This window comes from Anthonomus grandis, chromosome 11 (assembly GCF_022605725.1).
Source record: "Anthonomus grandis grandis chromosome 11, icAntGran1.3, whole genome shotgun sequence".
NCBI lineage: Eukaryota > Metazoa > Arthropoda > Insecta > Coleoptera > Curculionidae > Anthonomus > Anthonomus grandis.
In genome coordinates, this window is record NC_065556.1 from 20,939,556 (window position 1) to 20,965,837 (window position 26,282).

At 29.5% G+C, this 26,282-nt stretch overlaps 1 protein-coding gene across 4 annotated transcripts; it reads left to right on the forward strand.

Moving 5' to 3' along the window:
• The first annotated feature begins 1,999 nt into the window (after positions 1–1,999).
• Positions 2,000–24,133, forward strand: LOC126742257 (uncharacterized). 4 transcript variants are annotated; one of them, XM_050448885.1, is made up of 7 exons: positions 2,000–2,188; positions 15,444–15,638; positions 15,703–15,976; positions 19,738–20,078; positions 20,136–20,294; positions 22,827–23,028; positions 23,081–24,133. In XM_050448885.1, exons 1-7 carry the CDS (start codon positions 2,131–2,133, stop codon positions 23,871–23,873), a joined length of 2,022 nt encoding a protein of 673 aa, XP_050304842.1. In that variant the 5' UTR covers positions 2,000–2,130; the 3' UTR covers positions 23,874–24,133. The 4 variants fall into 4 exon arrangements, with proteins under 4 accessions (XP_050304842.1, XP_050304844.1, XP_050304843.1 ...); XM_050448887.1 differs by lacking the exon at positions 2,000–2,188 and adding an exon at positions 2,825–2,983; XM_050448886.1 differs by lacking the exon at positions 2,000–2,188 and adding an exon at positions 10,301–10,433.
• The last annotated feature ends 2,149 nt before the right edge of the window (positions 24,134–26,282 follow it).

Below are 26,282 nucleotides of genomic sequence, written 5' to 3' on the forward strand. Positions count from 1 at the left end.
AGGCATATACCGATGAGGCGTATACCCAACGGGCTTTATACTTATGGGCTTTTTCACGTCATGAAAGGAAATAACCAACGTATGTTTTACATGTCGATTCTCGGATACGTAGTATTCCGTAAACATTTTTACGGCGTTAAAGGCATCACGTCAGTTAATAATTATGATCTAAGGTGTATACGCGTCTTTAATATGTCACATGACGACGTTCAATGTATTGTCAAACTCTCAAGGAAATAACATTTTGGCAGCCACTGATTTTTCAATTTGATTCATATTACGTGGTGACCTTTGAACCCGCACGATAAGAGCGAAGGCGACTATATATTAATTTCTTCATGGTCATGGATCCTTGTAATCTTAGCATAATAGATGAATTCGTAATGCAAAATATAATACTGAGTGAGATCTGATTAAAGAATCAAAATCGTCTAAGAATAAGTAACGAAGCTTGAAGAAAGATGAAATCTATGAGTTAGACAATTATCTATATTTTCATCATAAAGCGAATCTGAATCTTCCTTAACTCATTTTTACAATCAGACCTTGGAACTAAAATAATTATTTCTTTATTAATAAGAAGTATTTTCAATTTATTCAGTCTGGAACTGTATGATATATTCTTATCCAGATAAGAGAATCCTTGTGCCTCATAAAGAAACAAATAAAATTCATTTTGCTTTAAATCTTTAAACAAACCACGCACCACTCATCTACACTTTCTTTAAACGAGAATCTAAAACATCCATAGCTTATCTTTTCTGCTTCGATTAATTGAAAAACTAGTTCGGAAACTATAGACTTATCAGGAAAAATTAATCTGCTTATCTGCTGAACAACAACGTGACCATCTGGATTTTCTAAAAAGTATGGATCCTTATAAGCTCCTTATATTAGAAAAATTTAGAATGCAATTTGTATTACTGAGTAAGGTCTGATTGAAGAATCAGAATTATGATTTTGACAGGATGCATTTATTTATTACGGGTCCAAGAATAAGCAAAGAACCTTAAAAAAAGGTAAAATCTCAAAAAAAAAAACATATTTCTCTATTTTGTCATAAGATAAAGAATCTGAATCTTCCTCACTTTACCTTCACATTTAGGCTTATACCCTTGAATTAGAAGAACCAACCATTCAATTTAAAATCATTTTAATTTATTTGGTCGATTTTCAACGATTTTTATTTAAAGAAGAGAATGCTACTGCCTCATCAAAATTGGAAGAAAAATCAGTTTACACTTAAAAAGTTCAACTAATATGGGCAATAAGGAAGACGAATCCGAGATATGCATCACAAGCTTGAAGAGGAGTTCAGAATCCAAATAGTATAAACCGATGGAAATTAAATTAAATAAATAGAATAACGATTCTGAGAATATCTATTAATCAACAAAGTATCAAAGAAATTTCTTGACTGAGCCTTTATGGATGATGGTGATTCTTGATCAAGACAAATAAATTTTAATGCAAAGATTTCCAAATGAACTTTGACTACTAATGATGTTCATCTAAACTTACTTTAAAAGAGCATATAAAACATCCATACTTCAGATCTTGTTCATTCACTTCGATTAATTGAAAAACCAGAATTGCCTTATCATCTAGATCTCAACTGCTTATTTGGTCATATCAGGATTTGTGAACTCTTGATACATATTTTATCCAGGAACCTTGGCTTAATACGTCAACACTTTCCAGATGTAGTACTTTGATAACAGCAAACCTTCAAAGGCTCTAAAAGAATTTTAGAACATGAATGAAAATCTGGATGAAGAAAACTAATTGTACTATTTAGTGTTGGACTCACTAGCTAGTTATAATTAATGTTAATAGTACCTTACTCTATTACTAGGTAATGAAAAGTGTGGCTTATTGTGTCAAAATTAGTATAATCTATGTATGTGTGTGATTTTTTTTTTGCAAATAAAATTCTTATCTGATTTGACCGAGAATCCCGAAAAAACATAAACCGAACGCAATCGGGTATAAAATGAACGACTGACTGGCTGACAGCTACGGGTTGCCTTATGATACCGCTCGATGCAATTTAAAATTGGTGCACGGAATTCCGTAAGAAAATTATAGTGAAAGTGAAATAAGAAAATTGTTCGTTAAAGTTTTATTAAAATGAGAGCAAAGTTTTGTGCCGATAGATACACATTAATTCGTAATGATTGTACAGAAGGTTAGTGCTTATTTATATTCTTTTTTTTTATTCTGATACTTTTTTCATGCATTTGAATATTAGCATCATCTTCTTGTTATCCGTTTTTTGTTTCTTTAACGGAAAATTTTGAACCACTGTAGCACCCCTTAGATCTTCTTTCTCTGCCAATTGTTTATTCATCTTGATCCCTTCAGTTCCTTCTTTCTTTTCTTCATATATTTTGTTATCCAATAAAGTATTAAATTTAATGTGTCCAAGGGCTGTGTCAATTCACAAAAGATTTCTTAAGAGACTCTGATGCCTAAGATACAGTTTAATCTTCTATAGATGAAATGGTTGATCATCATCTAGGTAACTTGATAATAAATGTGCATTGTTGCACTTCTTTAACTTAATATATTTTACTACCAAATCTTTTTTTTTTTACTAAAATCTGACTCTAGTAAACATTAAAACCACCAATATTTCCTTCTTCTTTTAACACAACATCGTTCACTTCTGATCTCACATCCGATTCTTTACATTTAACTAAAATAATAGTTTCAAATAACGATTTGTAATAAGGAATGTTAAAGAAAAACTGCAATAGTAGGCGTCAATTGCTGATAATTTTATAAATAATAATAGCCATCACACGGCCTGCATCTGCGTTATAAACATCGTGGATTATTGTTGTTTGTTTCTGGTTGTTCACGTTTATGTGGCACAATTGTTTTTTTTCCCGGAAAATTAAGTAGAAATTGGTTGGTTGAATGAATTATAAGTGTAATTGTTTTGTGGCAGACGGATAGGGTATAATTATGTGTCTTACAGGTATGGAAATTATTTTTATTAATAATTGTTTCTTATGATTGTTATTAAATCCCAATCAAATTTGTTTTTTTTTGCGGTTTTATTATAGTAATTTTAATCATGAGATTATTACGAGAATTTTTTCAAATTTCTAAACATAACTGATAAAGTTTGCGGAAGTTTCGTTCAGTCTTATCAACTACTCGTGGGAGAAATTAAATAAAATAAAATACTGTCAACGTTTTAAAATCAGCTCATATAATTTGGTTAGATACTAGAACGACACTAAAAGACGTTGCCAATTTTACTAATGTCCTGGAACACTGTCAAATATGAAATTAATTATCTATTTCGGGAAGACTATTATCATTGTAAGATTTACTTAATTTTTTTCTTAATTCTTTTACAAATATTTGTGAGAAATTTGCGAAATTTATTTGCCAATAGATTTAAATTGAAATTAAATTAAAGGGGTGTAATTAAATTAGAGTAGAAATTTGCCTTAATGTTAAATTTAGCAAAAGTATTAAAACCCCAAATACTTCCATATATCTAGTTCGTTAAATCGGATTTCTGTATGTCCTTAAATTATTAGGTTTATTCGTGTTTTAGTTAATCTAAATATTATAGAAATGCTTATAGACACATAAACTGCTATATATTTTCATATGAAATAAATACTCAAATTGTTCTAGAAACTGTATTTAACCAAAAAAAAATTATTAACAAATACTCTATGTCTATTTTGTAGACATTGAAAAACATTGATTTATTTGGTCTTTTGAGCGGGTTTTTTAATTTTCAAAAGCGAAAGAAAATTATAATTTTGTGCCTATTTTATTAAGAGCAAAAATTAGTTTTTATATAGAAAAACCTTAATAATTTATCTTTCATTAAACGCATGTTTTCCATATTTGGTCCTTTGAGCAGCATTTTGTGTTTACATGCAAATTTTTAACAATAACTGTGACAGCTTAATAACCTCAACGTCATTGCTTATAAAAATCGTCTTTTATTTGGATTTTCTTTCTAATACATCAAGAGATATTTAGGAAATACTTTCATATTTTTGGTCCTTCGAGTAGCATGTTGGTATATCTGAATCTAAGGTTTAGGTTTAACCTTCTGTTATTTTATTTAAAGTTTTGTTGTTGAAATTTCTATCAATTTCTATACACATCTAAATTAATTAAAAAACTCCGATAGAATCCTTGGTACCTTAATTACTATAAAAGATTACCTAATTTCTATTATTTTCCTATTAAATTTACGTCGACTCTTTTTTTTTAAACTCTCAAGAACTCATATTTTCTTTCAAAGAAAATGAAAAATAATAATTTTATTGCATTTTTATTAGTGTAAAAATAAATTATTACATATTTTGTTAAGAAAGTCTAAGATTCCTATAAAAACTAAATTTTTTCGCATCAAAAATTTGGTTCTTCGAGTTGATTTTTTGCTTTCAAAGGGAATCTTTCCTTTCAGCACTTAGGCATAATAACTCTGTAAAGTTCATTAGTTATGAGTCATCATATTCCTGTGTATCTCTAACTTGATAACCAAAATTTGATAATAGTGCCAAATATAAAATAATTTATCTAGTTCGCGGCACCCTGTCATCATTCAAATTTTTTTTTTATTTCATTCGCAGATATTTATAAAATATGCGCACTTAGTTGGTCCTTTGAGCCGTATTTTGTGTTTGCATGTCAATATTTGTTAATATGTATTAATTCAAATTATAGGTCTTAGTTAAGTGAGCAGGGCCGAGCCTAGGGTATTTGCCGCCCGGGTGCACGAGCTAATTTTGCCGCCCCTTCTGCAGTGATTTTTATAAAAAGTGTTTTAAAAAATGCTCTTACCAAAGTACAACGTTTAAAAAAAAAGGTGTAATAAAAAAATCATATTGAATTATATTCCAAACACACATATATTAATCAATATATCAATATTATCTATACAAAAAATATACATAAAAACATATATTATTTACTTATATAAGTATTTCTATATTAATATGTAATTACATCGATATAAACACCTAAAGAAAATATATTTTACTTACATACTAATTTAAAGAAATTAAAAAAAAGTAATTAGAACCCTGGTTTAAATGCTAACATTTACTTTTCTTGCCTTTTTATATGCAAATTTCCTAATTAGGTCGGTAACATCTAAATTAGAAACAATGACTTCCTCAATACTTATTATTGATAAATTTGATAGTCTTGATTGGGTCATTGTGGATCTTAAGTAGTTTTTTATTAATTTTAGTTTGGAAAATGAGCGTTCCCCATGAGCTACAGTGACTGGCATTGTTAAAAATATTCTTAAAGCTACGAAGAAATATTGAAATATGCCTTTCAAATCGTTAACAACCATATATATTAATATTTCTTTGGCCGAGAAAATATTTCTATCATTAATGTAAATTGATAATATGTCGATTTCATTATAGAGGCCCAATCCATTTATGTCCATATTTTTTGTTTCAGGGTTAGTTTATTTAGCTTCTAAATTCTTACAATAAGTCATTATTTCGGGTTTGGAAAATGCTTTCAAATTGTTTAAAAAAACTAAATAATTCAATATGTTTTTGTAAATCGTGAAATCTTTTATCCAATTTTGAGGTTGAAATATCGAGAATATTAAAAAAAAATTTACTCTAAAATTAATTTCTGGAGATTGGATTGGCTCATCCTCCGTGTGCATAATCAAAAAACGTTTTTTTTCCTTGGTCTTATTGAGTGAATGGCTGGAAAAGAAATTTCGGCGTCTACTTCTTCCGTCTAAAAACCCGTTTTCCGATCTCATTTGTGTCAAAAATAATTTGATTTCTTCTAGCATCTGTACAGCTTCTGGTAAAATAACATTAGACTTTTGCAGTGTTTTGCTTACTATATTAATTTTTGCCAAAATGTTGTACCAAATAACTAACGACCAAATAAATTTGAATGATTTTATTTTATTTATTAGTGACATTGCAATATTATTTGTTTCATTATCTCTGCTTTCATCATTAAAAAGCGTAAACAGAGCATCATACACTTTTTCTAACTCAAATCTAAGAGTTTTTATTGCCGCAATACGGCTTTCCCAGCGGGTATCCGATAAGGGCTTTTTAGTGTTAGCCTGGGCAGCTCTTTTAAGGGAGCATTCAGCAAAGTAAGTTAAGGCCGAAAAAAAGACATATATTTCTTGAATAATGCTAAAAAAATTAGTTACTTCTAGAGAGCTTTTTGCTGCATCATTAACTACTAAATTTAAACTATGGGCGGCACAAGGTACAAAAAAGGCTCTAGGATTAATATTTAGTTTTTTTTTGTAGGCCATTGTGCTTGCCTTTCATGTTTGCTCCGTTGTCATAGCCCTGACCTCTCATATCGGCAATCTCAATATCCAGTTCTTTTAAATAATTTAATAAAAAATCTGTTAACCCCTGACCAGTAGTGTTTGTAACTTTACAAAATCCTAAAAAATGTTCTCGAATTTCTATATTTTTAGAACAATCATCAATAAAAACGAATCTAACAATAATGGTAATCTGTTCTTGGTGACTAACGTCAGGTGTACAGTCAAGAATGATTGAGAAATATTTGCATAATTTTAAACATTCAACAATACACTTTTTTACTTTTTCTCCTATTAAAAAAATCAATTCATTTTGTATCTTATCTCCCAAATAATGCGGCATTTTTTTCTCATCTTTTTGGACTCTATCAATATGTTCGGCCATTACAGAATCCAATTTTGCAATCGTCTCAATAAATTTCAGAAAATTACCGTTACCCTTATCAGAAATATTTTTTGACTATTACCCCTAAAAGCTAAATTTTGTCTAGCTAAAAACTGGATGACAGATATTATTCTCTCTAAAATCGAAGTCCATCTTTTTATTTCCATTTGAAATAAATTTTGATTGATAGAGTCCACAGTTAAACCTTTTTCTATTGATTTTTTTAGTTCAAGCTATTTCCTAACATTTTCAAAATGCCCCTTACTGGTTTCGTGTCTTTCTAAAGTCCGAGATAAATGTCGCCAGTCACTATAGCCATTCCCCTCATTAAAACTATTATCAGAAACTTTAAATAATTTACAAGGAAAACAGTACACTGAATCTTTAGATTTTGAGTAAATAAGCCAGGTTCTAGTAACTTTTTCATTGTTAGTTAATTTTTTTTCAAAGTAAGCAGCGCTAAAACATCTATTTAAATTATTAATGGGATAATTAATATTTTTAATTTGAACAGGTCCTATTCCTAAAATCAATAATCTAATATTATCCGTTAATATTTCGGGCCAATATGCTGGATCTTTAAATCGTTCTTCATTTACCTGAATAGCTTCAATGTTCTTAGTTTGCGTATTTGCTGGCGTATTCGTGGAGTGATCATCTTGTTTCAGTTCATCTCCTGATGGTTGTTGATCTCCCTCATTTGGTTCTTCTAAATCAGCATCGGCTTCAGTTGACGTCAAAGGTTGAACATGAACATCCGGTCTTTGGCTTGTTAAAGGTTGAGGTTGTGCCGGTTGTGGGTTCGTTGATGACGCAAAAAACTTTTTTAACAAACCTGCTAACCGCCTGTTATCTTCCTCCTTTTCTAGCTTCCTTTTTCGGTATTGGGAACCAGAAAGCCTCTTTCGACCATCAGCAATCTAAATCAATAAATATTTTTTTTAGAATTGGCACAAAAATCAGACATTAATTTTTTCAATGAAAAATCGCTTAAGGCATGAAGTTCTAAATATTTAGAAGATATTAATAAAATATTTTAAACTTACCGTTTACAACACAATTTTTATATAAAATGTATTAAAAATAAACACTAATCGACAAGTTGCTTTAAAACTCGCAAATTAAAATAAATTAAAAACAAAAGGGTGGGAATTTCTAAACATTACACCCCCGCTTATTTCTGCAGCTCCAAAATACATATTATTTAGTACCCAAAAGTATTGAAATTCCGCAAGAAATAAATTTCGAGGAATTACTATTGGTGGTACTTTACGCGGCTCTTTTAATTACGCCGCGCCGCCCTTATAAGCACCGGCGGCGCCCTGGCTGAACCCATCATAATTGCGGTGCTCTATTGTTTTTATTACCTGGTCCTGGTACCTATTTATTTATCTATATAGATTATTATTATTATAGCAACGATTCGAGGAACAATGCTCGGTTTCAGTAAACATTGTATTCTGTTGGCGCCTTAATTATAAGTTTTAAATTTTTGTTATTCATATTTTTTTTTTCATTATTTGGCGCTTTTTTATTTTATTTTTCGGATATTTTGCCGCCCCAAATGAGCGCCGCCCGGGTGCGGCGCACCTCTTGCACCCCCGGCACGGCTCAGTTCTGTAAGTGAGATTAGAAATTTGCCTTAATAACCCAATCACATATGCTTTTGTAAATTACAATTTTTTTTCTTAGCACATTTAGAGAAAATTCAGAAATTTCTATATGTTTGATCCTTCGAGTCGGATTTTTGTATATCCTTAAATTAGGTTTATTCTTGTTTTGTTTGATCTAGATATCATAGAATTTCTTAGAGACACCTAAGCTGACATCTGTTTTTATTTTAAATAAATACGCAAATTACTATTTAATTTATTACTACTAACTATTTATTATTACTACTGTATTTAACCAAAGAAAAAAGTGTTCTGACAAATCTGTATATTTAAAAATTTTTATTTTTTTTTATTAATTGTAGCAAAATTGTTTTAAAAACTTATAACTTACGAAACTTACGAAAAAAAAATGATCACCTAAGTTATCTTTTTAGCCCTATAAAGATCGATTTTACATATGTGGTACTTTGAGCCGGTTTTTGTGTTAACATATAAATTTTTAATAATAAATATCCCAGAAAAAGTCTTAATAACATAAAAATTTATGCTTATAAAAATCGCCCATTTTGTGTTTTTGGATTAATACTTTTCGTCCTTCGAGCCGAATTTTGTATACTCTTAAATTATGTTTAGGCTGTAGGTTTCTTTTATTTAATTTATTCAACTATTACATAAATTTTTATAGAAACCTAAATAATTGTCTGTGTTTTCAAATTAATTAAAAAACTCTTATAGAATCCCTTTGTTCATCATATTTTTACGATTTTTGATAAAAACCTATGCAAAAAGTAGTCATGGAATTTAAATCTAACAAACTGGAACTGTCTGGAAATTATTTTTTTAATTCATGTACCTTGGAATTTAAAAAAAAGTATTGGAAAAGTGGAAAAAAAATTGAACTTCTGGGGGAAAATATTTTTTTTACTAAAATATTTAGAAACCTGGAAAAAGAAATAATTCTCCAAGCATTGTAATTTATATAAATTAAACGAAAAATAACTTTCCTTCAAAGAGTGTCTTATGAGTTTTTGTCTGGAAAAATTCATCACCTGGAAAAAACTTTATCAATACATACCTATAGTTCTGTTGCATAAAAATATTATTAGCTCTGTTCCTCGTTGTAATGCATACCAAATTATAGGAAACTGAATTCTCTTTACTAAAAAATATTCAATTTATTTATATTAGAAATTGTATATTTTTTGAGAAAACTGAGAAAAACTTAACTAACAGATATCTCTAGACTTTCTGCATAAAGATGTAATTTGCCTATTATCAATTAAAAGAAAGTTAAATATCTTCAAAAGTGTCTTATGAGTTTGTTTCTAAAAGTGCACAGTTTATTGGTAAATCGGGAAAAAATTAACCAACATACCCCTAGTTCTCTTTAATTATTTTAGGTTCTTTACTACTTGCTTATTCTGTGTTACAGGCTGATCCTTCTAGCCGATTTTTTTTTACTTGTAACTTTTTGGACCATTGAACCGTCTAATCATTTAAATTAATAATCTTTTAATGAATTAAGGTGTAGATAAAAATATACAAAATTACTTATTGTAGATTACCATTCTTGATTGATTTCTCCTAATATATATTAAATAATCCTCTATTTATCAGTTCATTCATCCACATCAATACGGATAAAATAATAAATAATTCTTGAAAACAAGAAATATTTATCTGGACGAAGCTAAAAACTGAAAATCATTTCCAGCCAATCTGCATAATTGACTAAAAATCGTAAAAACATCTATTTGATCCTACATTTATAGCACAGTTTCATCATTAATAGTACCAATCATTAACTTCTTTATACATGTCTTAAAATGCAACTATTGTGTGACCATTATGTGATTGTATTTGTCGATAGGTAATAAAGTAATAAAAACAGTGCAATTTAACCAGCTGGTTAATGCATACAAATGCGGGTAAATACATACATACATTAAGCGTATAGATTATTGGAGGTTTTTATTTGCAATGAAATTATTATATAATAAGCATATAGTAGCCAACAGTTGACTCGAATAGATTAGTCAAACATCTAATTTTAAAAAATCTATTAATATCTTAATATGAAGTCAGAAAAATGGATTTTATTTGTGAATGAACAATAAAAAAAGTAAGTATGCTTATTCTGTTTATAATATAGTGCACCCTGTATTAAATACGCAATTTCATTTCTAATTATAATCAAGGCATTAGCTATATCAAGCCGGCAAATCTACGCGCAGAATCCCTTTATTGATGTTTCACGTTTATCCCCTAGAGGGGTGCGATGTTCTCTATCTTTTTCACCCGGTTGCCAAACTGAGGAGTTTCTTAGGGGGTTTAAAGTGGAAAATTAAGGGATCAAAGTGATTAGGAAGGTTAATTGGGCATGAGTGGTTGTGCCGGTTCTTCGAACCGGTTTTCTTTCATTTAAATCTAAATAAGATAAATTATGGACTTATTTTAATAACGTGTTGGGCTTAAATAAATTGTAAATAATAAATTAATAATTTTTATATTTGGGTTTTAGAATTTATTTGTTCATATATTTGGTCCTTCCAACTGGTTTTCTGTTCTTTAAATGTAAATAATTGGCAATAAGAAATGTCGGCTTTGTAACAACAAAGTTTTATATAAATTGTTCAGTTACGTTTCTATTTACACTATAAATTAATGAAAAAATCATCATATGCTTGAGGTATACTTATTTCATTAAATTAGTTTGGAAATGTGTGTTTTTCTTATTTTTAATAGGGCTCATTGCTTCGTAGATTGTTGGTCCTTCGAGCCAGATATATACATTAATAAGAATAACTTTTTCATGGAATATTCTTTCGTGTAACTTTATTACCTTTGAATTTTGAAGTAAGTATATGAAGCTTAAAATTATTGTAACAACTCATGCATTGAAAATTACTTCGAACTTAAGTGTAAAATATATAGTATAGTGTATGGTGTATATAGTATACAGTGGTTTGCTTAAGCAAATTTAATATTAAACAATTTCTTCAATTTGTATGAATATTTTGCCCATCTGGTCCTTCAAGTCTATATTCAAAGTTGATTAATAAATTAGGATTATAAATTTACAGAAAAGTTTTAATAATTTAATTGATTAAACTACAAATTCTGCCCTAATTTTACAAATACTTGGTCCTTCGAGCCGGATTTCTATATACATTTAATCAAAAATTAATCATCAATAAAAGTTTTTTTTACATTTTATTTAAATTAAAAATTACTTGAAAGACTTTATGGATATTAATGATACCATTAGTAAATAGCCCTGTACTGATTTTCAATCAAAATAACCTCGTAATAAAATACCAAAAAAATCGATTTATGTCTAAACGATACATACAACCCAATAATGAAAACTTAATGATCTCAAGACGCAGTTTCCTAATATAGGAAATCCTAATATAGGAAACACGACCCTTAACACCTGGCAAACGCGCAAAGTTTCCACCGTTCACATTTCAGAAACTTTTCGCTAACAAAGTTCACCCTTAACCCACAATTCAGTTTTTTGTTTTTGTTTTTAGCCGAACATAATGCGGATTACGTGGTCGTGAGCTAATCAAGGACGCGGTGATCACGCGAATATGATAGAAAAACAAAATTAATTAAATTTAAAGATGATTGCGGATTCGCTCATTAGTATAATTTGCCCGGAACCCCGGAGTAGGAACAATGAGGATGAGTTAGGGGGGTTTTAGTCATTTTATGTGTTTTCTTTGTTATTGTTGTTGTTGTTGTTTGTTGGTTGGTTGTTGCGTTATGGTAAGCGTTTTCTTGTATTTTTATAGACAATTTTACTTGTAAAATTATGGTACAATAATGATGTCCTATCACGTTGTTTCTTTGAAAGGTTTTTTGCATAAAGTTATAATACATACTAAATGAAAGGAAATTAAGTTCCCTTGAAAAAGTTTATTATGATTTTTTTCTGATATGGTACAGTTTTTTAGTAATTTGGAAAAAATTCGACCATTACGTACCCCTAGCTTTTTGCATAAAAATATTAACTTTGCTCCTAAATGTAATGCATATCAAATTACAGGAAATTAAATTCTCTTTAAAAATTGTCTAATGAGTTCCTCTTGGAAACTGCATATTTTTTGAAAAAAGTAGGGAAAACTGAACCAATATATACCTTACCTTATAGACTTTTTGCATTAAGTTGTTATTTGTTGTGTTTCTTGAGTATAAAAAAGTATTGAGGGTTGAAATGCTTATTAAAGGAAAGAAAATTAAATTCCCCTTGAAAAAGGTGTCTTATAATTTTTTTCTGAAAATGCATGTGCTACATCCAGAACTTGGAGAGATTTAAGTCATTTTATGTGGTTTTTTTCTTATTGTTGTTTGTCAGTTGGCTACTTTATGAAAAGCGTTTTTCTAGTATTTTTAGTTGATAAATTAAGATACCTTAATTTCATGCGATAATAGCATCCTTCCACGTTATTTTAACGTAATTTTTTGATCATCTTAAGTCATTAATCAAATATTGCAACTATTTTTTACCATATGTCTTTTATATTCCCTATTCTTCAACTTCCAGCGTCACATTTTGGTCAATATATTTGTTAAAATTACTTTTTTTGGTACATATTGTTTATTAAATTAACCGTGAATTTGTGGTGAATATGTTCAACTTAACCTTAAAATTACATTATAATCACAATTAAAAGTATTTAAAATTAATCTTAAGTAATGTGTTGATTTAATATTAGTTTACTTTAACGTAGTTTTATGTCTATTTTGGTTTAATGACTATTAATATCTATGTAATTTTTAACCTTACTGCTTGGTAATTCTTGGTCATTATATTCATTTTAATATTGTTTTTTCTAATGTTACTGAGAATGTTATTAAATATTTTTTATACGTTATGGTAATGTTTGGTCGTTCTAAGATGAAAAACTTTAAAAAACCTTAAAATCATGTTTCTATGTATGTATTGCCATAAATATAATTTTTTTGGTCTTTTTTAATTTTTTTAACTTTAAATACTTTAAAGTGAATTTCTGATAACTCATAACTAAATATTTTTAATCCTAAATCTAGATAAAATAATGCTGTAATTTCAGGTTATTTTAACGTAATTTTATGGTCATTTTGGGTCGGTGACTAAAAATCTACAAAACTTGAAACAACATTTATCGTCGTTAATGGTCATTTAAAGCCATTAATATTAAAAAAATAGTCACGAAATATTATTAACTTTATTTCTAATTGTATTGCATGTTAAATTACAGGGCAACGAATTCTCTTTAAAAAATATCTTGTGAGTTTTTTTTTTCGGAAATTACCTAGTTTTTGAGAAAACTAGAAAAATCAGAACCTATACGTACCCCTAGTTCTTTGATTTCTATTTGAAGAATGTTCGATAAGTTTTCTTAGAAATTTAATATTTTTCGAGAAAAGTAGGAATAACTAAGCCAATAGATACCCGTAGACTTTTTGCATAAATAAGTCATTTGCCTTATTTTTCGAGTATAAAAAATAATTGAGGGTTGTAATGCATATAAAATAAAAGGAAATTAAATTCCCTTTAAAAAGTGTAATATGAGTTTTTTTCTAAAAATGCATAGCTTTTGAGTAAATCGGGTAAAACTGGACCACTACGTGCCCCTAGTTCTTTTACATAAAAATATCACTAGCCTTGTTCCTAGTTGTAATACATATCAAAAAATGCTAAAAAATAACCAGTACGTACTTCTACGTGATGAATGTATTCTCTTTATATCGTTAAACCTAGATTACACACACAACATTAATCCTAGAAAATATAGAGATGTAATATTAGCTTACTTTAATGTAATTTTAAAGTAATTTTGGGTCAGTGACCAAAAATTTAATTAGATTTTAAGTACACGTTTCGTCGATTTTTATATATTTCACTAACCAATTTTTAATTTAATCTCAACGTTCGATATCTTACTCATAATATTGAGGTAGAAGGAGCCTAAAATGACATTGCCGTAAATGTATATATTTGATTGATTAGGTCTGATATTTTTAGGTTTTTTAATTGTAAATATATTAACGTAAGTTTAAGGTAAAAAGCATGACTCTAAAATTGCATAAAAATGAGCGTAAAATGGATTTATTAATAATCTAAGGCAGCATAAGTATTTGTTAACGGAATTTTATCTATGCGAATTAAATAAATTTATTATTCTTTCTTCTGTTTCCTTGCCTTAAAACAGAATTTCGTTGTTGTTAGTTAACTGTTGATTTTTTTTTAATTGTCCAGAGTTTAAAATTTAAACCTTGATAAATGGGAGTTAGTAGGTGTAACAGTAGCTGTAAATTTTCAAAAAATTGAAATTTCCATTTGGTTTAATTGTTTTTTGAATTTTAAACAGTTGAAAATTAAATTTTTTGTATCTTTAAAAGGTCACTTTTTTGTATTACTCCGTATATAAAACACCTACTGCGACTTTTATATGGCGCTACAGGATGATCAAAAAATATTTATTTGTAAAGAAATACGCCGTTCATATGACAAATATAATAAAACAGTTGTATAGGCGGTGTATAGAAGACATATAAAAAATATCAATATTCTACCCTACTCTAACATTATACTTAAAGATTCGGGTAAGTTATTACGTGACATTCCACTATGGATTTCAGGACCACCCAAACATTCCGCAATACCTAATCATCGCTAGTTTATAGTATGGTGTCAACCAATCAGAATAAAGACGGGTGCCGAATCGTATAGTGGAATGTCCAAATGCGTCCCTAACTTTATGTCTAAAAAATGTTTTCTCCCTGCTGATAAAAGTCGGAAATAGAGACTCTTGATTTCTGTAAAGATTCCGGATTATGTTGGACATTGTTGAACCTTAGAAACTGAATGCTTTAGGTGCCTTAAAATCCCACTGCTCATCAATATTATGATGAACAATCCACTCTGAACCTGTGCAAAATTTTTTGAAAAAACAATTTTGAATATTTTCTTTTATTTTTCATTGTTGGACCCTAATAACTAAAAGCTTGCAAAAGTTCCTTGAAATCCTCCTAAAAGACATTATTTAATACTAGATTTTCACCTATAATCAATATTGCTAACATAATACCACCAATTAGTACCAAATTGTGAAAATTTACACGATTTTATTTGTTTCAGGTGTGACTATGTATGAATCGGCTTTCACAGGGCCATGGAAAAAGCTGTTTTTCGTTATGTTCATCGTTGGAAGTATCATTTTGACCGTTTCTTATTACGATTACGCCAAAGTCCTTAAATACCAGGTGTTCTTAAACTCTGTGGTGGCTGGACAAAATTTTACGTCCATTGACAATAATAATTTTACGTCAGACGGTATGGGGGCACATTCACCAATCTATCAAGAAAATTTAATTTTAATTTCAGTTTAATGTTTTAGACGAAGAACGAAACAAATACTTAGTGTACAGTTCGAAATGTCGAATAATCAACTACGATCCGTTCAGTAACGATGCCAAAAAATATTTTTCCAAGCGCAAATATAAATCCTGCACAAAACACGAATTGTTAACGTATGTGACAAAGAAAGACAATATCGCCACCGTTCATATAAAAACCGAATTAATTCCCCGATATACTAAATTTAACATTAGCTGCTGTTATTCAGATGTACACAGAATTCCCACTGGTAAGAGTCCTGATAATAATATCAAGTAAGTGAACTAAACTCCTATAAGTTGTAAAATTAGTTGCCTATTTTTTTTATGTTATTGGACACAGGTATTTTCACAAGGGTAGAAAGTACTTCTCAATATTCCCATATCTTTATAATAAATTAATCATATAATAAGAGAAGATTCTTAATAGAATATCCCACAGTATTATGATAACGGTGCTTAAAGCAAAGAACCATCAAATGTGTAGTTTTGAGATTAAAATTATTACAATTTTTGGTCTTTGCTGAACATTTTTGGTCATAACTTAGGACTCATTTAAAATATTACTGCGAATTTTAAATCACAATAAAATGTATTTAATGTTAATCTCCAACCCCTAGACTTTTTGCGTGAAGATGTCATTTGCTTTGTTTCTTGATTATAAAAAGCGTTAAAGGTTTTAATGTATACCAACTGAAAGAAGATTAAATTTCCTTCAAAAAGTATTTCATAAGTTTTTTTTCTGAAAATGCATAGTTTTTGAGTATAACCACTGTAAAGTCTATTGATTCTTCCAGGCAGTTGAAGCAGTTAATAAAGAAAAATGTTAAATATTTGAAAGTTAATAAAAAAAAAATAATTTTTCATGTAGTGGAACTCCTTCTTTTCTTTCCATACTTGGAAAAAACTAAGTTCTCTTCCACGTTTCCAAAAATGCATTATTGATTATCACTTGTTTTTGTTCCATGTAGTTGAACCCAAGAAAAAAACTGCTTAAAAGATATGAAAGGAAAATTGCTAAATTTTCTATGTAGTGAAAGTCGTATACAGGTTGAGCTTTTAAAGGCAACGAAAAGTTAGTGAAGGTCCGAATAAAAAATAAAATAATTTTTTCATCTTAAATATACTATACTTTTCTTTCCCTAAAAGTTTTGGCCCACCCACTAGCCAGATCTAGCTACACTTTTGTTTTTTTACTTTAATATAGAAGCGTTCCTGAGAATGGATTTGAAGGTAAAAACATTATCATGTATTAAGGATTTCCATGGTTAAGGGAGTTTTAGTTGAAAGTTTTTTTTCTGAAAATGCATAGTTTTTCAGTATAACGTGAAAAACTGAATCACTACGTACCCCTAGTTCCTCAGTCCCTCATAAAATATTATTAGCTTTGTTCTCAGTTGTAATGTATATCAAATTACAGGGCAGTGTATGCTCTTTAAATAATGCTGAGAAAAACTAAACCAATAGATACCCTTAAAAATGTTAAAGCTAAAAGTTGATAAAAATAGTTGAACCACTTGCAAGAATCTTAACAAATGATTTAATTGCAATTAATTATTTGAAAAATTACTTTATTTGCCTGAGAATGCCTAAAAAATTACGTAGTGTCAAAAAAATATTGTAAAAACTAATTGGGTAAAGAAGTGAGAAAGGAAGGAAGTAACGAAGGAGAAAAAATACCAGCTAACCAAACAACTGCCTGGAAGAAACAAAAAATTACTTTAATTGCCTGGAAAATGATTTTTTTTAATTGCCTGAAAAAAACTCCAAAACTGCAAAAAAATGACAGAAATTAATGAACTGCCTGGAATAAATTATAAATATTGTTAGTTTTATTAATTGCTTAAAAAATATTGGGAATCCTTTCGCAGATTGAAGTTTTGCCTCTTATATTTGGAATCTTAGAAATTTTGAACCAGCAATTAAGGCAAGAACGTTGCAATGTTGAAAATTTTATTCCTGGCATATTTGAAATTTTTGTTCAGGGATTTCGGATGAAAATTGCAATTTTGTCTCTGAAATTCAAAACAAATTCTAAATTATTGAAAATCTTTTCGAAGATAGTGTTTTCCCTCTTGTACTAGGAGTTTTGGGAATCTTGTCTTAGGTATGCAGGCATGAAACCTAAAATGTAATGAATTTGGTCCATGGAATATTTGGCATTTTTGTTTAGAGAATTGAGATTGAAACCTTTGAATTTTGAAAATTTTGTCGCAGAAACTAAGTAAGAAATCTCAAAATATTAGAAATCTATTCGTTTTATCTCTTATGATTTTGATTTTAAAAATATTGTTTTTATTAATTTATTCTAGGAATAAAGGCAAGGATCCTGAGACATTGGGAATTTTGTCCTTGGCATTTTTAACGTTTTTGAAGTGAAAAATGGAGTAAAAATCCTGAAGTTTGGCACATTTGGCACAACTTCGCTGTAATATCTAAAATTATGCCAAAAATTGAGTCGCTTACCTTGGCTATCACCTTTTAACACATTAAGCGTTATGAATCTGCCTTAAAATTGAAAATTTTAAGTTATTCGTGACAACTCAATATTAAAACCCTCAACCCGTTTTAAATTTTCAGGATGACCTGTATACAATTTAGCTGTATTGTATAAATGAAGCTTAGAATATTTCGACTAATAAAAATGCCCTCTGCAGCAAATTTTGAAAAATCCACCAAGTTTTTCTTTGCTGACCTTTGAACATGCACTCCTACTTAGTTTAATATGTTTTAATGCATAACTTGAGTGAATATGATGCACATTTCTTTAGCTTATTGATTTTTTTTTCGTATTTCTTATGCTTGTATCTTAAAACGCAAAAGACATACTGATAAGAAAGTGTGTACCCAAATTCCTTAATTAATTTTTTTAAAGTCCTATATCAGGTTACTGAGTAATAAAATTACTAAAATTGAGAGTTTTCATATGACAATACACAAAGCTCTTTTGCTATTGATGGATTTGATAAAAGATCCTAGGTCTCAAAAAAGTCAATAAATAATATTATAATAATTACTAAATAGTGCACTTTACTAGAAGGCAAATTCTGAACCATTGTAAAGTCCATTGATTCTTCCAGGCAGTTGAAGCTAAGAAGAAAAATATTAACTACTTGAAATTAAATGAAGAAAAATAAATTTTTTCATGTAGTGGAACTCCTTTTTTTCTTTCCATCATTGGAAAAAACTAAGTTGCCTTCCAGGTAGTTAAAAAGGTTTCCAAAAAGGCAAATTAACATTTACTGCCCATTAGAAAGTCTTGTTTTCGTTCCATGAGTTGAACCCAAAAAGAAAAATGCTTAAAATATAAGAAAGGAAAATTGTTTTATTTTCTATGTAGGGAAAGTCCTATACAGGTTAAGCTATTAAAGGCAAAGAAACTTATTAATAAAATATAAAATTATTGCTTCGTAATAAATATACTATACTTTTCTTTCCCTAAAAGTTTTGGCTCACCCACTAGGCAGATCTAGCTACACTTTTGTTCCTCTACTTTAATATAAAGTAAAAATATTATCCTGGGTTAAAGATTTGCATGGTTAAGGCAATTTTAGTTGAAGGGTTTTTAGCTATTAAAAAAAATATTTTTTCTCATTTATTTCATATACGAAAGATTCTTGTGCCTCAATTTTTGTTTAAATTAGAGACAGATTTTATTTTAAAGGTCCAAGAGCCTCTATATTAATAAAAAAAAATATTGCAATATTAAAATTCGCATTAATAAACATACATAATTGGACATAACCTAAAAATGACTGAAAATATTTTCATTTGCTCTTAAACGAAATTAAAGAGATTCTTGATGATGATTTTAAGGGCAGAAAAGTGGTGTGTGAGTTAGAAACTGAACAAACTAAATCAATTTAAACCCAATGGTGATATCCTGGAAAGTTTTAAATGATCCAAATTTCTTTGCGTAAACTATTACTGAATCATCATAGAACATATATTATGCTTTTAAGAATACTTTTTTGCCCATAATCAAAGGTCATATTTAATGTGAAAATTCCTTGTACTTATTCCTATTTCTCTTCCAGAATAACACCGTGCAAGGAATTCACCTCTAACGTCACAATAACCGGAGACGCAATTCTAATAAAATGCACCCAAAAAGGCACAAAAGTAAAAATATACGAAAACGTCCACGCGTCCGTAACGGTTACGAAAAACGTCCAGAAGAAACTTGAAAATTTTGACAATAGCACCAATAAACCTTTGAGTGTACTATTTATTGGAATTGACAGCATTTCGAGGTTAAACTTTATAAGAGCCCTACCAAACACCCATAAATACGTCGAAGACCATGGCTGGATCCCGATGAACGGCTATAATAAAATGGATGACAACACTTTCCCTAATTTAATGGCAATATTAACTGGTTAGTAATCGTTTAACTATAACACATTTACGAGCTATTATAATATTTCAATCTTAGGTTTTAATCAAACGACCGCCTATTCAACGTGCAATCCGCGATCAATAGGACTTCTGGATAAATGTCCGCTTTTGTGGTACGATTTCAGGAATTTGGGATATGTGACTGCTTATGCCGAGGATGAAGTATATATAAGCACATTCAATTATAACAAAAAAGGTATGTCAAGAGAAACAGAATCTTCTTTGGCAGTTTAAAAAGTTTCTTAGACTTAGTAGTTTTAATCCTTTAATGAATTCCTTTAACAAATGTGACTTTTGTTGTTAAAGTGGTATTGTATAACTTTTTTCGTAGTTAATCTACCAACATAAAAGTTATTAGGAAAATTGAAGCATCAGTGATTGTCTTATAAAATCTCCTAAATCGGTCATGATATCTAGAAAATATTATTTAGGTTTAAGAGTTATGATCATTTAAATTCTGCTTTACGTCATTAGAACCTTGGTGTTCAAGTTCCGAGTATCTGGTTAATATATCTTGCTGTAATGAAGGCAAAATCACAAAATTAACGTCGATTAATTGACAACGATCTGTTTCTATAACCTTGTAATTATTAATACTCTAACCTCAAGATGACTACAGATATTAGATCTTTTAGTAGAATAGACTCCTTCAGAGAAGCTAAGACATAGAAATTCCCTATGTATTCTTTGGAAGTTGCCTTATGGCTTTAGATAAAAAAAGCAAGGTTCAAGTTTAAGGAATTACTTACAAGAATCTCTTTATATTGTTTGAATATCATTAACGGTTTAGGAGGTCTTGTTGCATTAAGCTCAGAGTATTTTTTTGATAACTTTTCATGTAATTAATAAATTGATATTGATCTGTTTGTATCATATTATAATTATCAATGCCATAAATTCAGTATTACTGGAGCTATTTGATCTTTTATTATAATTATACTCTTTAAAGTAGCTACAATAGGGAAATTGCCCATATGTTGGAACGTTGATCTATGATGATAGCTATTATAAGCAAAGTTAAAGTAATAGTATAAGAACCTATAAGAATCATTATACTTTTTTTAAATAGGATTACTGGTTTAAAAGTTATTGCCATTTGTATTTTGCTTTACGTCATTAGATCCTTGTTGCATCAAGTTTGCAGTATTTGATTGATAATTTTTGACTTGACCAAGCCACCATCAAATCAACATAATTTGATTGAAAATGATTTGCCCTTAAAAATTTATAATTATCAGTACCCTTACCAAAATATTACTGGATATAAATTAGGTTTTATCATAATTGCCGTCATTAAAGAACCGACGTCATGGAAATTCCCTATATCTTCTTGGAAAGTTGACTTATGGTAATGGCTATAATAAGCGAAGTTAAAGCAACAGTGATTTCGCACAAGAATCTTTTTCCTCTTTTTAAATCAGATTTACGGTTTAGAAGATATGGCTATTTGAATTTTGTTTCACGTTATTGGGTCCTTGTTGAATCAAGCTCCGAGTATCTGGGTGATATCTTTTGACGTAACAAAAGCAAAATCATAAAATCAATTTATTTAATTGATAGTAATCTGTTCTTACAAATTTTGAATTCTTAATGCTTTTAGACGCAATATCACTAGAGATATTGTATCTTTTTGTAGAATTATCACCTTCAAAGACGACACGAGAATTGTGCATATCTTCTTGGGTAGTTAACTTATGGTAATAGCAGTCATAAGTAAAGTTAAACTAACAGTTTTTACCTAAAATAATCTTCTTACCCTTTTTAAATAGGATTGATGGTTTATAAGACATGGTCATGTGAATTTTGCTTCACGTAATTGCATCCTTGCTGCATCAAGCTTGGAATATTTGCTTGATAATTCTTGACATGATAAAGCCATAACCATCGGATCAACTTAATTCGATTGCCAAAGATCCGTTATTACAAGTTTTTGATAATCAATGCTCCAAACCAAATATTACTGAAAATAAATTAAGTTTTAGCAGAATTTCCCCCTTCAAAGAACCGATGACATCAAAATTGTCTATATCTTCCTGGGAAATTGACTTATGGTAAAGGGTATTATAAGCAAACTTAAAGTAAGAGTTAGTGTCAACAAGATTCTTTTTACGTTTTGAAAATAGGAATAACGGTTTAGGAGATATAGCCATTTGAATTTTGCTTCACGTGATTAGGTCCTTATTGCAGGAAGATTCGACTATCTGGTTGGCGTAATAAAAACAAAATCATCAAATTAACTTTATTTCATTTACAAAGGTCTGAACTTGAAAAATTGCAATTAATATTGCTCTAAATCTAATAGCGTTGAACATATTTGATCTATTACTAGAGTTATCCCCTTTAAAAAGGTTACTATATGAAAATTGCCTATATTTTTTTGGGTATTTGACGTATGGTTATAGATGTCATAAGCAAAGTTAAAGTAACAGCGACTGCCTATAAGCATATTTTTACTTATTTTAAATAGGATTAACCGTTTAGGAGCTATGGCCATTTGAATTTTGCTCCACGTCATTAGATCTTTGTTGCATGTAATTGATAACCCTTGAAGGAATGAAGGTAGAATCATTAAATCAATTTTATATAATTGACAATGATTTGAACTATAACTAAAAATTATCCTCAGTATTTCAACAGATGAATATTGTCTAACAAAGCCATATCAATAATTTACAAAAAAATAATTTGCCAATACTTTCTTAAATCCCTTAACTGTTACCGTTTCCAGGTTTTTTTAACCCACCGGCAGACTATTACTTCCGGCCATACATCATGGCCTCAGAAAAACTCAGCAAAGTAACAGTGAGTTCAATGGCGTACTGCACCGGGCCAGAAACTGCTGGTGAAAGAATCCTAAATGCAGCAAAAGACTTCGCGATCACCTTCAAGGAGCATCCCCACTTTGGGTTCTTTTGGATGAACACTTTTAGGTAGAATTCCAAGGTATACATTACTCTTTAATAATAATTGTATTGTTTTTAGTCATAATGACATCAGCACGCCATCCATGATGGACGACAAACTTAAATCCTTCCTGGTGGACTTAGAAACCTCCGGGGTCACCAACAATTCCATCATAATCTTCATAAGCGATCACGGAATGCGCTTTGGTGGTATAAGAAGCACCGAAACCGGTTGGTTGGAAGAACGATTGCCGTTCATCTATTTCTCGTTCCCACCATGGTTTAAAGACAGATTTCCGAGAGAACTTACGAACTTCAAAAACAATCAAAACAGACTAACGGTTCCATATGACGTACACATGACTCTGCAGCATATCCTCGTCTTATCAGGACTAAATTACACCATGAAATCCAGTGATGCTTGTCCAAACTGTTTGTCATTATTCGAGAAAGTGCCAGAAGAACGCTCTTGCGAGGAGGCTGGAATAACACGTCACTGGTGCACCTGTTCAGGTTTTGTGGCCACCAAACTGGATAACCGTGCCAAAGTGAAAGTAGCCAATTTTTTCCTGGATATTATTAATAAACGTATCGCTAACTATACGAGACTGGGGGCTAACAAGTGTGCCAAATATAAGGTGGAGGAGGTATCCACCAGGTTAACTCCGAAAGCAACCTTTAGGAATGCCTCGTATGCTTTGGTGATATTAAAAACGAAACCCAAAGCAATTTTCGAGACCACCATTTGGTTTCAGGGTGATATTGCAAAAAGTGATCTTACGGCTGGTGATATAAGTAGGCTGGACTATTATGGTCCGCATACTACATGCGTCGACGACTCTCGTTTGAAGTTTTTTTGTTATTGTAAGTGAGTTTTATGTACAGGAAAGGGTTTTTAATATTTAAAAACCTACGCTCGTCATATCCTAAAATACTTAATGTAATAAATTATACATATGTTATTTTGTACGTATCAAGTTTACTTTGGTATTTTTTAGGGAATTATCCAGTTTTTAAAGTTTTCGAAGTTCCATTGTGATTGAATCTCTGAAAGCTATAGAAAGCCTTTTTAATAGGCGAAATTATTTGTTTAGGGTATTTAGTCCTAGTGTAATTAAAAAATGGAAAAAGTGTAGTTTGCTTTTTCCCTAATTGATCCAGGTAACGAAGAGCATCTTTTGGAAGCACTGTTTGTGCAAGGCTTAACTTCCTAGTCTACATATTATTGTTTCATTTCTTTGCAAATTGTATATATTTTCTTTGTTTTGCTTCTTCTTTCTCACCTTTTCTTAGGAATTCACATATATTTTTATATGCAATATTTCTTTTTTGATTTTCTTATTCTTAGAAATTTTGGTTTAATCTTTCGCTAAAGGAAATCTTTTTTCGGTTTGATTGTAGACCCTTAAGCATTTTTCCAGATAATTCTGTAATGCTCCAAATTTTAAAATTTTCCTTAAGCTCTTAATCCAAAAATCTCGTTTTCTAGATCTGCCTAAAGACTGACTAGCATATCACCTGGAAGGACTCCTATTTATTTTTTTTATAAATATTCATATAATAAATAATCCTGAATTCTTTAAGTTAGATCCTCTACTGCAAGGTTAAATAAATAATTATTTTTGTCTTGTTTATTGACTTCTTTATTTAAAAGTTCTAGGCAGAAATTTGCCCTGATATGACCTGCAAATATCCATATTAACGTTTAGTCGTGTTACACTTATCCAAGAAAATCTGATCATGCGTTAGATAAAAGGGCATTAGAAGACACTTTTTAGTTTTAATTAAGAGTCCAAGGATACTTTTCTAAAATGCTTAAATAAGTTTTAAATTACTTACAGGCATTTCTGGACTTAATTACTTTCTTAACCCTTAATTGTCTTATCAGCTTACTTCCATGACACTTCATATCCTAAAGTTCTTACACGTTTTTCCTCTATAGTTTAGTGCAACAGTTGGTAGTTCCAGTTATACTGACTAATAATTTCTTCTTGTAGTTATTGTATTTCTGTAATATTGAAAGCCTTTGACATAAGGAATTATTCACTTAGTCTTATTTTTTTAGCCTTTCTACTGTTGAGAAGATTTTAAGTTTGTTTTTGTCATTTTTTTCTATTTTTCCTTTAAATTTGTTTTCTTTTTAATTTCTTGAAACAATTATTGTCGTATGTTTTAAATAGTTAGTTCTAAGTTTCTTCAATGATTCCAAAGTGTCGCCTATCATCGCCAAAATTATCACAAAATCAGCTTTGTCCTTTTCAATGAATTACATTCATTAATTATCCAAGGTTATTATAATAAAGTGTATAATGGATCTTTTCAATATCTGGATCAAATAATTTTTTAAATGATTTAACGCATTATCCTTAACAGTGAGAGTAAGATAATAAATAATTAATTAAAAGCATCTCACTTTTTATGTAATTTAATTATTGACAAAATTATATTAATTTTTAAGCAAATTACAGTAAATTGTTTAGTGGTAGTATTGCATAAGTATTTTCAATTGAATCTGTGATATGCTCAATGTGTCATATTTATAACAGGGTGTCCAAAATAAAACAAGATAAATATCCCTGTACTATAAAGTGACTTTAATATATCTGACCCACATATCTGATTTTGGACACGCTGTATAAGTTTTTAACTTAAAATCAAGTATGTCATATAACAGAACCTTTTAGTTTTAGTTAAGCCTACAGTACTTACCGTTGCAGTTAACTATAATTCTAGTCAGAACCATTGCAGCATTGTTTCTTAATAGTTAAGCATGATGAGCAAATATAAATGAAGTTACATCAAATTAAAACGATTTTTATTTTCTGAAAAATCCTTTTTCTTGACTTGTACTGGTATTTTATTCTTACCCATTAATTAGTTACCCATCAATCTGGGGAATGTAATACCTTATAAATAATTTTAACGTCGTTGTATACGTAGTAAAAGCAACTACATAATTTGATAAAAAGAGAAAACAGTATTTTCCCAAGCAAAATATGTGTTTTATTAAGCAGCTTTTTTTTGAGAAATGAGGCAGAATATATTTAAAAAAAATAAAAATAAATACAAAAAACTTTCTTTCCAGGAATTTATATAATTAAATAATTTGATTAAAACTATTGATTTATTTTTTTTATTAACCTAGTAATTAATTTTTTTCGTAGATATTTAAAGTAATTATTTGAAGTGAAAATATTTTTTTACTTTTCTTCTGGAAAGACGCCATTTTTTATTTCACAAATACACTAACTTGTTGAAAAGCTATATTTTCCTTATTTAGA